This window comes from Perissodus microlepis, chromosome 14 (genome assembly GCF_051167445.1).
Source record: "Perissodus microlepis isolate ML-2025 ecotype Zambia chromosome 14, ASM5116744v1, whole genome shotgun sequence".
NCBI lineage: Eukaryota > Metazoa > Chordata > Actinopteri > Cichliformes > Cichlidae > Perissodus > Perissodus microlepis.
This window is the reverse complement of record NC_140474.1, coordinates 10,374,323-10,387,902: the sequence shown is the minus strand read 5'-3', so window position 1 is coordinate 10,387,902 and position 13,580 is coordinate 10,374,323. Positions and strand designations below refer to the sequence as shown.

The 13,580-nt window shown below is 42.2% G+C and overlaps 1 protein-coding gene across 9 annotated transcripts in view; it reads left to right on the top strand.

Moving 5' to 3' along the window:
- The window catches only part of robo1 (roundabout, axon guidance receptor, homolog 1 (Drosophila)), a 228,348-nt gene that overhangs the window by 188,713 nt on the left and 26,055 nt on the right, over positions 1-13,580 (top strand). For all 9 annotated transcript variants that reach the window (XM_084951696.1, XM_084951693.1, XM_084951694.1 and 6 more), the window contains 9 exons: positions 1,670-1,790; positions 3,387-3,525; positions 3,679-3,806; positions 8,761-8,885; positions 9,066-9,237; positions 10,828-11,033; positions 12,834-12,915; positions 13,103-13,271; positions 13,359-13,525. In XM_084951696.1, the coding sequence (XP_084807822.1) occupies positions 1,670-1,790; positions 3,387-3,525; positions 3,679-3,806; positions 8,761-8,885; positions 9,066-9,237; positions 10,828-11,033; positions 12,834-12,915; positions 13,103-13,271; positions 13,359-13,525 (1,309 nt within the window). The remainder of the gene's footprint in view (positions 1-1,669; positions 1,791-3,386; positions 3,526-3,678; positions 3,807-8,760; positions 8,886-9,065; positions 9,238-10,827; positions 11,034-12,833; positions 12,916-13,102; positions 13,272-13,358; positions 13,526-13,580) is intronic.

Here is a 13,580-nt window from a genome sequence, read left to right as displayed (position 1 = left end):
GAACTGCTGTGTGAATACCAACAGAGTTGGTGCTGAATGGGGGGCTTTTGCATTATCAGCATTGCCAAATGACATGAGACAAAAGGCAACAGGATAGTGCCATCTCCCTCTACTGCAGGGATAATGGTCAGATTGTTGGGGCTTTCAGCAGCCAGTGTGCTGCACTGTTGTGTTGAGAGGATATGCATGCAGAAAAAAAGAGGGCCGCTGCTACATTCATTTACTTTAGCCAGCTCTCAGAGTCCCTGCTGCTCTGGCACTCCAAATATGCCTGCAGAGAATGGGAAACTGCCACAGACTCACAGAGGTAAGGATATGGATAGAGGGAACAGGGGCCTTAAGTGGTTCCTCATGTCAAAGCCCTGTGGAACCAACAGTACACCCCCTCTTTCTCTGCTGCATGGTCTGCCCTGACCTTGGGCCTTTGTGATTGTCACAGTGTTTTAGCTGTTAAGCCTTTCCTCAAACAAACAGTAACATAATGATACTTCAAACCCCTCCAGCACCACAGGGTGCCCTAAATAAGCCAGGCTTCCAAGCCTGTTCCAAGTCCCTCTGCCTCCTGCTTTACCATGAATATTAATCAGGGGTGAAGGGCCGAGGAATGCCGCAGAACCAGAAGAATGTGTCTGCTGTCCAAAGTTGTCCTTCAAGAAAGTTAAACTTATTGCAACTACTTTACAAAAACAGATGAAAACACGCTGTTTGAGGTATAGATGAGATGCCCTAGCACGCATGTGACTACATGTGTAACCGGGCTTAACACGGTGGTCATGGCTGAAGCAGATTGTTGCAATATTGTGTGTCAAGTTCTCTGTCAGGTGTTCCCTAATGAAGCTATCCATTACATGCTTGCAGAGGGTGGTCCTGGTCTTGCAGGCTGATGTGTGCATTTAAAACCTTAAGCTTTATCAGGGCACAGAGATCACCGTGCACCGTGCTATTGTGTGCATCTCTGCTGACTGGCATGGTTGTCAGCAGAGAGAAGGGCTGAGGGGCCTGTGCTGGGACCAGGACTGCTTTTCCGGCTGCCTGAGAACAAAGCATCTCCTCTGGCCTGTAATCAAAGCCCTGGGAAATAACAGACATGACATTCACCTGGACAAACACACATTTTCTCCTCTGTGTGTGGGTGTGTATACGTGTATGTCGTTCATGTGTGCTTGAATGAACGTCCACTTGCTCTCACTTGTAGTTGTATGCACATACATAAAAAATAATAAAAAAATGCCTCAGGCGTTACCTCAGTGAGCTGTGGTTCTGCTGGATTTGAAAAGTATTCTTTAGCTTGGCGTACCCTGAGGAGAAACAGGTCAGCTGATAGTGGCTTAGAGTCAAGTTCAATGTGACTGCAAACAGCATAAAACAACTAAAGACTAAAGTCATCCGGTTGGACTGTGTCTCCGTAAGCTCAAAGAAAAAACCCAGTGAAAAGCCTCTTTCCCATCAAGCCATTATATGTTTGTGAATGCATTTTATCACGGTGTTGTAATGGGCTTTTGGTACATAAATGCTCGCTGGAATTCTTGAGTGCAATCAGGAAATGTTTCCTAATGTTTGGGCTTTGCTGTTTTCTGTGTGTCAACAACAAGTCCCAAGTGTCTCTCAGACTAATATTGCCATTTTTCTCTCCATACAAAGCCTATCACCTTCTCTTCTGCTTTCACAGATACGTGGAGGGAAATTGATGATTACAAATGCCCGGAAAAGCGATGCTGGGAAGTATGTGTGCGTCGGCACAAATATGGTTGGAGAACGTGAAAGCGAAATAGCTGAACTTACAGTGCTTGGTATGTACCTCAGATTTTTGTCTATTTTCTGTTTCTAATGCTACCCCCAAAACATGCAACAGCCACACACTTTTCTTTTCTTTTTTTTGGCCTGCAGAATAAAAGCAAAGGTCCAGATGTTAAGCTATGATCGTCTCCCTCCCAGGTTACTAAATGGTGTCACTGACCTTTATCAGATGAAGTGTGAGATTACCTCCAATCTCACACTTCATTATGAATCTCAGGCTGTTCTCTGCAGCTTCCCTGCAAACCAGCTGCATCTTGTTTCACCGTCACTGACCTCTGACCCTGACTCTCTCTGGCCTAAGCACAGAACATGTCCAGACTCTGATTTTTAGCATCATCTTCTTCACTTCCTTTATTTCCTTTCCCCAGAAACCTTTTGTCAAGCTAAGAAAATTACAGTGAAATAAACTCAGAATACATAAGGGCTACTCCTTCTACTTTTCTGTGTGTCATAATCAAGAAATTCTTCATATAAGTTCTTAGTTGTCCTTACAACTTACATTTGTTTAAATGTTCATTAATATGTATTGCCCCTCTTTCTAAATAAAAAAACAAAAAAACAACAACAACTAACCATGGTATGTGGCTGTGGTTCAGGAGGTACAGCAGGTCATCTACTAATTGGAATGTTGGTGGTTTCATCCCTGGATGTTCCAGTCTGCTTGCCAAAGTATCCTTGGGCAGGATAATGAACCCAGAGTTACTCAAATGCATTAATCGGGTGTGTATGTGAATGTTAGATAGAAGCTGAATGAGACCTATATAAAAAGTGCATTGCCTGCTTGAGTAGAAGAGCACTAGATAAGAACCAGTCCATTCACCATGTCCCATCTGATGGAATGTGTTAAGACTAAGAGATGTCAATTTCTTATTTTTCTACAACCTCTTTATGACAATATTATAAATTAGTAATATAATTTTTTTTTTAAACTTTTGTGACTTGTTGAGCAGAGAGAGACGGACCGAGAGTGGTATATACCATCTGGCTTCTATGGTATACTGGATTTTGTCTTATAGGTGTCTATCTTTGTTGGGGTGGGATTCAAATATTGCTATAGCTTGGCTCTATGATGGATTTACAAATAAAAATACTCTAGCACCAAACATCAATATTTGGGCACATGCAGGTGCTCTAAATTGATTTCCCGAGCAATTTGACTTTCAAAAGTCTAAGCTCATTGAATCTTTGTGGTGGCGCTTATCTGGTAAAGTAGGGCAAAGTAAAGGGAAGTTGCACTAAAAAGAGAGAAAATGGTGAACAGCAGAGGAAGGCAAATCAGAAAACTCATTTACTGAACTGACACGTACTAGAAACTGAATAATAATGAGAGATTATATTAGCATGAACACTGACACCTTGGTTTAAATAAATACAAAATGACTGTTTTTGCCTTTTCTTTTCTTTTTCTTTTTTTTTTTAAACTTTCTCCACTGTGATTTATTTTTAGTTTTTTTTTTATTTGGACGGAACTGAGACAGATCTGAGATTTTTTTGTTTGTTTTTATGGAATCAAAGCTTCAGCTCTATTAAAAAAACATGATTGAAGGACTGCTGTGTGTTCATTTACGTGCTCTTTTTCATCTCTGCAGAGCGTCCCAGCTTTGTCCGTCGCCCGAGTAGCCAGGTGGTGTTAGTGGACCAAAGCGTAGAGTTCAGGTGTGAGGCCCGTGGCGATCCAGTTCCCACTGTCCGCTGGAGGAAAGATGATGGTGACCTGCCGAAAGGAAGGTCTGACTCATCAACTGGTCCCCTTTCATCCCACAATACCTGCCTAAGTCACACACTCCCCGTCTTTGTTTGATCCACCCTCGCTTTTGTCTTTGTCTGCAACTGTTTTTGTCTTTGACAACATGTGATATATGAGTACATGTTTTAATCTAGGTATGAAATTCGCGAGGACCACACCCTGAAGATCCGTCGTCTGGTCTCTGCTGATGTGGGCTCCTACACATGTGTGGCAGAGAATATGGTGGGCAAGGCGGAGGCATCAGCTACGCTCACTGTCCACGGTAAGACAAAATACTCCTGTAGTCCTACAAATATGTTATTCATGGCCCCTTGGACAGCTATTCTTATTGTGCTGCCTGATTTAAATGCAGTTTAGCCCAGCTACGGTGCAATAATGGTCTTCAGCTTTAGCGCCACATGGTCATCACTTTCAGCTATTCTCTCTCAATTAGCTGATTGATTTCTAATAAAACAAAACGCAAAAATCCATAACAGCTGTAGAGAGCACATGGGAGCTCGGCTGTAATTGATTTCATTTGCCCTATACAAGTGGCATTACTCCGGAGGCCTGTCTTCCTTCACATTTTAAGATGTACAATAGTATTTGTGAAAATATGGAATATCTCAGTGCCTCCAGTAGCCGTCTCAACTGGATGTCTTATTAACACAGTTGGAATATAAAGCAGCTGGTCACAGAGTATGAACATTCAGAAAGAAACCATTCAGAGGAATTGGGGGCTGGGATCACCCCCCAAACCCTCCTGAGAATCAGAGGAACACAGAGACCATTTAACGGCAAACTAAGGGGGAATGCTGAGAGTCGGGTGAGACAAGACGGGTGGGAAGGAGGGGGAAGCTTAGTGGTGTTGGATGGAAGGGCAGTGAGTATGTTGGTCATGGAGGTGCCTCACCAATGATGCAGAACAGGTTGGGATTTGGGGCTGGGGGCAATTGTGGTGAAGGGGATAGAGGGGGAGAAAGAATTCTCCAGTGAGGTCAGTCATATTAATGTCACTACCAGCAGTCTGCACAGCCGAGATTTAAGGAGACAAGGCAATTCTATTCCTCTGCCAACCCCCACATGTTAAAAAAAGATACTTCATCCTCACATGGCTACCCTTTGCAATTATTTCTTGCTTTTCTCCACAAGACAGCGATCTTTAGATTGGTTTGAGGAGCAAGATTAGGCACACCTGCCAATAAACCCGTCAATAAATCTACTTCTCTTATTGCCTTTTTTCATTCTTTCTCTCTCCCTGATGAAAGCTTAGTTAATGAAAGGGAACAGCATTGATGCACCAGTTCAATAAGCTGTTCTCCTGAGCAAGGGTCATATTTGAAATTCTAAAACCTCTCCTGTCCTGAGTGGAAATTAAATGTCTTAACCTCGGGCCAGTTCCCTGCTGTGTGGAGAAGGAGAGCAGCAAAGCCCTGACCCTCTTTTCATACATTACTGTTTGCCCACATATTATAAGAGTTAGAAAGGTACAAAAAAACACTTAAACTACAAAGAAAAACCACCTCCACAGAGTTAGAAACCATTTTTTTCTCTCCAAGTGTAACACCAGGTGAATAGCATATAACTTAAATCATATGACTCCTTGAGCTAATGCTATGGTTAAATCCAAGTTCCTAGAATCATTTCCATTTATCCTTGAATTTCATGAGTTTTATTCAGACCAGGACATGAGGAGGCCATCGAGGTTGTGGCCACTGAGTAGTCCAGCTAATTAAAGACTAGCAGGCCACAGTCCCACGCCCGGAAATGACATGCTTCTAATCACAGATGTGGGCACAGGAATGGAAAGAAAAGCTGGGTAATTGTAGGTCTGAGCAGGCCAAAGTAGAGTAAATGATGTATAGGTAGTAAGATGCCGCTATAGTACTGAAGACAACAGTATTATGGGGGGCAGTTGTTTAGCCTGTGGGTTCAGTGGGCATTGTTGTTGCCCTGAATCAAAACTCAAAGTAGGGCAATATTGCTAAGCCTGAAAAGTAAAGGGGCATATAAGGCTGAAATGAAATGAATATAAATATTCTTTGAATTGAAGTTTTTCTTCTAATTGTGTGGTCATGTGTAAATGCAAGATAAAACCAGTTTAATTAAAACTGGACTTAAAAAACAGTTCAATGTAGAAGTCATTTCCTACAATGTCATTATGAAACGTCTTTATCATTGCAGCTGATTGAGCAAAAAAAATATTAGAACTATAGCAAGACACGCAGTATTAAAGATACTGGCCTTCAAAGCTAATCTATTATAGAGCGGGACAGTTTCTGAGAAGAATGCTGTTCTGTATGGATGGGGAGATTTTCACGCTTTCTGTGGTGGGATTGTCAGCGAACAATGACGACATTGTGAAAGTGGCGCCTGGGGCTATTTTTCTTTCAATGCGCTCTGCTCTCATTACTAACTTAATCAGTGAATTATTGTCTTACACATGTGTTTGTCAGTCTGCTACAGCTCCTCTGGTCTTATAAATATGTCAAGTGAAATATTCATTTGATTGATGGAAGAAACACAGAATTGGCCAAGTCACCAGCTCTATTTATACATTGATTGTAAAATAGCTAATCTAAGCCACTTGAGAATATAGTCCTGAGATAGTTTGTTCAGCTATTCATTAAGTTATGAGAATACAAAATCTATAAGGTTTAAGAATTAGAAAAAAACACACTACAGTGGGCATGTGGACGATGTTTATGCAGTATGTTTGTTAATTAGAGTTTGGTAGTGAATGGCATAGGAATTTAAACATTGTTTCACATTGTAGTGCACAGAATTTTAAAAAAGTCGATGTGTTATTATTTCTCAGCTGGTTAAGTTTGTCCTTAGCCATGATTTATGTGCAGAAAGGTCATGAATGCAATGGTGGTCCCCAGAGCAGCGCTGCTAATAACCCATGTAAAGGGTCTGGAAGGAGACTTGGAACTGGTGCCAAAACAGAGTGAATGAGAGGAACTTTCCCGCCGGCTTTGTGTGTGCAGTTAGTTATAATAAATACCAAAACCTGTGATAATAAATATTTGCCTGTTGTTGTGAGATCTCCACTTCGGCTCATGTACAGAATACAAAATCTCAGCGAGGGACAGAATAAAGTATGATGTACATCTCCCAGTGGGAGCTGCTATTAATCAGGCCAAATCCTCTGCATGCAGCCTGAGTCTTGTGTTGATGACAGGCCCACTGAACAGCAGCCTCGATCAAACCCCTATAAATATCTCTGCTGTGGTCTTCGGTACATAGTCTGCCTCCTATTGGGCTGGATGCCACAGTGCTCGGTGTGTTTTCCTCGGCTGCTCTGATCAGCTTATCGATAGACCAACGTCTGCTCTGTGAGCCAGAAGAAAGCTCACAACAAAGTAGCCAGGTCAGGTTTAAAGATCTCCTCTCCCACCAGGTCCACAATTGTGATCACAGCAGCATGGGAGAGGTAGGGTTACCTAATTAAAGGCTTAGACACACATGAATGGGTGTGTGGAAGCGTTGCAAGGTGAAGGGGGTGTTGTGTATGTTCACATGACTGTGTGTTCCTGGAGCATCTCACACATGGATAGTGCTGAGCGTCTTCTAGGTTTGTTTGATGTGCGTGCTATTTGCATTTTAAAGGCCAGCGATAGGCAGGGGGAGGAGGAAGAGGTTGGTCATTACTCTGACTGACAGCGTTTATGTTTCCGAGGGAGCCGTTGAAGCAGACAGATTAGATAAGGTGAGTGATTGGCTGGGGGAGATTTATGACCAGAGAGTGACAGTTAACATTCACCTTGTGTTTTTATAGTCCCGGGGTACATTTGCAAGGCTACATTTAAGAGACTGTGGTGTAGCCATTCCTAAGGGTGCTCTAAACCTCATTAAGGGTGTAGGGATGTTCATCTTCACCACAACACCTGGAACAAGAGGAAAAAGGATAAACAAAGCTTGATGTTGCTGAGCATAAAACATCTGCTCTGTGTGCTTCATATCGCTGTGCCTTTTTATTTCACTTAGTCTGCCATTTTTCCTGTCCTTGAACACCTTCCCAAATTAAAATCACATTGAATCAGATGCATTTCAATGCCTTTCTGACTCATTCACAGGAATTATTCTTTGCATGTTATCGTGTGGTCCCTAGGGTTTGAGTGAAGTATGAAATATGACATGTTTTACTGATGATGGCATGATTATTTGTACATGTGGACATCACATTGTTTTCCTTGTCTCTCCTCTTTGTGTCATGCTGTTTAATATTTATTTATTCACCTTTGGGTTGTTGTTGTGTTTTTGTTTCCTTTTTAGTTGTGTCTGGTAAGTTGAAATGTCACCCGTCACCTATTCACCGCCCTGACAGAGACAGGAAGCTGTCACAACCCCCCTCCATTCTCCTCACATCACCTCTCCACCATCCAATCAGCACTCATGTTTCAGTTGTCACGGGCAACAGTGGCAAAAGGACATTAATGGGTAAAAAAAAAAAAAGTACACTCAGCTTGGGCCTCCAAGGTAAAGCTGCACCATTTCATTCTATTATTTTCCCCTTTTATGCATTACCAAACCCCATCTTATTCATGGACAAATTATTTCTGTACTTCAAGTGACAGTTTTCAGATTGCTTTTCTTATGTATTATACAGCCACTGTAAAAAAAAATATGAAAATGTGTGCAGAGTTGTATCATTTGAGGGCATATCCACAGCGCTTTTGATATAAAAAGCGTAAACTGGGCTGCCTCTCGACCTCTACATACAGGTTATTTGTCCTCACAGACTGAGACTAGTGTCACCATGTGACATTGGTCTGTGTCACCACACTTTGTCTGAGATGGACTTTGTCATTAACATGCATGGATATGGCATTGTGGTTGAGGTCTGCACTACTGGAGGGTGTCAGCATGGACAGATGGCTTAAATTTATTCCCCATTTCCATGTAAATTTTAATGGTCCATGCCCTTGCCCATGCAAATGAGGGGCACAGGAGTGAGCCTTGTTTTTTCTATTCATCGCAACAATAATATGCTTGCATTTTTGCATTTGATCAGCATACTGTTTGATCTGCTGTGCACACATCATGTAAAGTTTTGAAAACGAGCCGGATTCAATAACAGATTAAATACAAGCACATTGGCCTGCACTTACATTTCCTTTGTCTTCTATTCATAGAACTCAGACCCTCTTGTAACTATAATACTGTGATAAATGTAATAGGCAGTAGTGTGTTTGTCTATTCACTGGCTAACCATTTTCATGGCTGTCCTCCAGTACCGCCAGCATTTGTGGTAAGACCGAAGAACCAGGTGGTTGGAGTTGGCAGAACTGTCACCTTCCAGTGTGAGGCCACTGGAAACCCACAACCGGCCATTTTCTGGCAGCGGGAAGGCAGTCAGGTAAATAAAATAAACTGCAGTAAAAGTTTTCATCTCAAAAAGCTTTGTAAATAACTATTTGTAAGCTTATTTCACATGATTGGCTATCATTTTAGAATGAAATCTTCCATCTGTCCAGTTGATTTGCTCAAGGAAATACTAAAATGGTGACCACATGTAATCCTTTTTCATCCATTCTAGAACCTGCTGTTCTCCTATCAACCTCCTCAACCCTCCAGTCGATTTTCAGTGTCTCAGACTGGGGATCTGACCATCACTGATGCTGTGCGCTCAGATGGGGGATACTACAGCTGCCAGGCCCTCAACATTGCTGGCAGTGTGATCACCAAGGCTCTGCTAGAGGTCACAGATGGTAGGCAAACTTTTTTTAAACACCCTTTTTGCATATAACAAAGCCTGAGAGAGAATTAGGAACAAATTTAGAGGAATATGTCAGATAATACTTCGGAATTTCAGATAATCTTTGGTTTATTGGTATAATGCTGTTCAAATGTAATGCTGTGGCTTTGCTTCAGAGCATATTAATATCCAAAGTGAGGTTTGTGAGGTCTGGTCTGGCCAGTTCGTTGTGTTCCTGTCAGAGGTAGAGACTCTCTGGTGCCTGTGCACCCAGACCGTGGCGCAGTACTTGGCTTCGCTGGCTTCACACTGGCTAAAGTCTCCTTCAGTATTCCATGGCTGGCTTGCTGCTGTCTACTGTTGGAAGACTGTAGCCATGTGGTGAGGTCTGGATTGGGTCCTCTAATTACCCTTCTAGCCAATCCCTGACAAGCCTGGTGGACTAACCTTGGCTTCACTTCCACCATTCCCACAGTAATCTGGGCAGCTATTAGTTTGTCTATGACACACCTAGATTCATCCCTTCATTTAACAAATGTCCTTCTTCATTTAAGACCTACAATGGCATGCTCCAAATCTACGTCCTCCTCTCTCTCTCATTCTGTCGTGCTCTCTGGATAATAATAACAGTTATTAAAGTGAGCAGGCCGCTCTGAGGCCACTACTTCTCCGCAGGCAGATTTGGTAATTACAGGTCATGCTGACAGTGTTTTAGTAATTGCACCATCCCCGGCACAAAAGCAAAGACAAAGCAGCCCACAGATTACACCACAGCATGGTTCTGAAGATCTACGCACACATACATATATCATTATGTGTTGCTTTTACACTGTGTTAGATATTAATTTGAGTTCTTCTCACTGAATGCAACTTGCTAGTAAATCAGTGGGGCTGACAGCAGTGGTCATCAATAGTGCTATGAATAATAATGATAATCTGGGGGAGGCAGAAAACCTATAGTAGGAATATGATGAATCGCAAACGGCAGAAATTATTTAAAGTCTTCCGCCGTTTTTGTGCATTACATCCTTTTTCTGTCAAACACACGCTTTTACTCTGTGTCTTTGTTTGATTTGTGTTGAACACCCGGGGTTCACAGGCAGGGAGGAGTTTAAACATCCTCATGCTAATACCTTTGTCTGTTCTGGCTAGATGTTTTTTTTAAGCCCTATTTCCCTGTTTGGTGTTTTATGGCAGGGGGATGGGCCAGGGAATTGTTGGCTGCAAGCGTTTTTATGTATACTGCTAGTCGTCTGGTGGATCTGCAGCGAGAGGACTGAAGTATCTGAGCCGCTTTCATTTTAATTACACTGTCTTTATTTGGCTAAGTTGGACTCCTGCTGTTGAATGATTAGAAAATTGCTTCCAGTTCTTAAAATTGAATTTAATTCCTCTCCTGCTACCCTTGCAGTTTTCCCATTCTTTCATTGTTACAAGGTTGTTTACCCAATTCTCACCGTTCTATACCTTTTGTGTGTTTACTCCCACAAGCTGGATATAACTGACTGAATCCCGTGTCTTTTCTTTCCCCGCTACACCACATGAAACCTTCACAGATTAGCGCCATCCACATAATTGCCCATTTTCCTTCCTGCTTCCACAGTTGTGTCAGACCGCCCGCCACCAGTCATCCGCCAAGGCCCAACCAATCAGACGGTGGCTGTGGATGGCACGGTTGTTCTTAACTGTGTGACATCTGGTAACCCTACACCCACCATCCTGTGGAGGAAGGACGGCGTCTTAGTGTCCACACATGACTCCAGGGTCAAGCAACTGGACACAGGTGCACTGCAGATACGCTATGCAAAGGTGAGACACCTGGACACGTTTAAAAAAGTCTGTTTTTAATGTCAAGCAAAGTTAAAGGACAGCGTAGTACCCACTGCTGTTCATAATTTCACTCAAAATCTGCTAAATTGCCACGTATTTATATACACTATATATAATACATGATTTCAATCAATTTAAAATAGACTTCAAGGTTGCCCATATCACATGCATAATGTGCTTGGCAAACCCCTGCTGGTTGGTAAATAAAGCATGTGTTGCCTGCCAGCAGCCAACCCTCAGCAGGCTGTCAGTCAGTTGCCGCAGATCTGAAATGGAGTCTGTGAAGTTGAACAGTCTGTAGTTCTTGTCAGTCAGCAGGCGCTGTGGGCTGCGTGTGTGTGTGTGTGCGCACACGTCTATGTGTCATGGCAAGCTGTGTGATGCTGAACACACTTATAGGTAGAGACAAGGAGGGGGTAACGACGTGTCTTCCAGATGGAGGCGTCACAGGGTCAGAGGTCACGTCATTTTGCGGCGTTCTGATGAATGCCGGCACGTCTTGTGGTGACAAGATTGCAGTGCGACTGGGCCGCCAGGCAGGAAAGGAGATACATTTGAACCCTTCCCCTGCTGTAGAAGAGTAAACTCTGCAGGCACTTTACATTAATGAACTTGTCATTTATACCAGACAATATTTTAATGAAGATGTTTTTGATGTGTGGGGTGATATATTTTATTCATATTGTTTTGCGGGTGTTACTGTTTTAATTAATTTTATTCTTATTTGGGTGGGGGGAAAACAGAGGTCTGTCGACAGGATATGCTTATACTTCATGATTCAAACATTTATCTTTTTCATTTTTTTCTGTTTTACTGTCTAAACATAAGCACAGTAGTGTCAGAATAGCATCAATCACTGACAAACCGTAACAGAGTCATTAGTATCAAGCAGAGGCATAGACTCCAGCTGACAGAACAGACAGTTTTAAAAATGTACCTTTTTGTAATCTGTGCCATCGTGTTTATGTTTCATGTTTGGCTTATTAGCATCTTAGAAACTTGTCAACAAATCTCAGTTAAATTAGGAGGAAATTCAGGCTACAAGCCAAGAAATTCTGATTTGTTTTTGGTTGGATCCAGATCCAGATGTCCGGAACTTTGACTTTATTTTTTAAAGAGAACACGTGTTTCTTCAGTTTTTCTTAAACTGCTGCATTTTAATTGAAAGAACTCTTTCCCCTGAATCTAATGCATTAATAGAATTTTATTAAAATTGTATTTTTATTCAAAACAAACTAGTCAGAAAGAAAGACAAATAAGCCCTTTTCCAGTTATGCCCAGTTCCACAAATATACTTAATTACCCATTTGCTGCACAATGGTTCACATTTTCCAAAATGCAAGTGAACCTTGTCTTTGTCTGGCAAAGTTACAGTACATCTACAAGCACATGAATCATGAATCAAGGTTTAAACATATACCACATGTGTTGCACAGAGCAGTCACTTTCATGTTTGGCATTCAGGTGGATGGTAAAGGGAGAAAAGGTCTCCAATTAGTGTATAATCCTGTGAAAATCTTTTCCATTTGACTAGGAATGCTCTGCCACTTTTGGCCTTTCCAGCTGCTTTCCCCCAGTTTCTGCTCAAAAGGAGATGATATTGAGATTATCAGGCAATGACAGCTGCCTGCTACAGACTCCTTCAGCATGTCAATAAGCAAAAGCAATGATGGTAGGGTGAAGATAACAAGAGGCAGAGCCCAGTTCAGGAAACCGTGGGACACATTTAAATAATTTCCATTTAAACAAATATCCTCCCTTCTCCTCCTCCTCTTTCAGCTCAGTGACACTGGCACCTACACCTGCACTGCCTCCACACCCAGTGGAGAGGCCTCTTGGAAAGCCTATTTAGAGGTCCAAGGTAAGCCTAACCATTTTACTAACAAGTATATTCTTTTTTTCTCGTTTATTTTGGTGATTGTGTTTATTTAAACTGAAGGCGAACACGAGACATAAGCCTTGGAGATGTTCCACATGCCCCTGGTTGTTGGAAAACAGCAGTAGACTATGTTTTCCTTATTATTTGCCTTTCTCTGTTCTGCATTTAGAATCTGGGGCCCAATTCCAGCCAAACAGACCTACTGACCCAAACCTGATCCCCAGCGCTCCTTCCAAACCTGAGGTCACTGATGTTACCCGTAGCTCTGTCACGCTTTCCTGGAAACCAAACCTTAATGCTGGAGCCACGCCCACTTCCTATATCATAGAAGCCTTCAGGTAAAGCTTGGCCATGAACAAACTAATAACTGGAGGGCTTCATTTAAAGCTTTTTAAATCTTAATTCTCTTTGTGATGTGTCCACAGTCATGCATCAGGAAGCAGCTGGCAGACCTTGGCAGAGCATGTGAAACCTGAGTCATTTGTACTGAAGGGCTTGAAGCCCAGTGCAGTCTACCTCTTCTTAGTACGGGCAGCCAATGCCTATGGGCTGAGCGATCCCAGTCCAATCACTGATGCTGTGAAAACACAAGGTGAGAACTATATAATAAATTCTTATTGATGTAAATTTAAAAATATAATAATGTC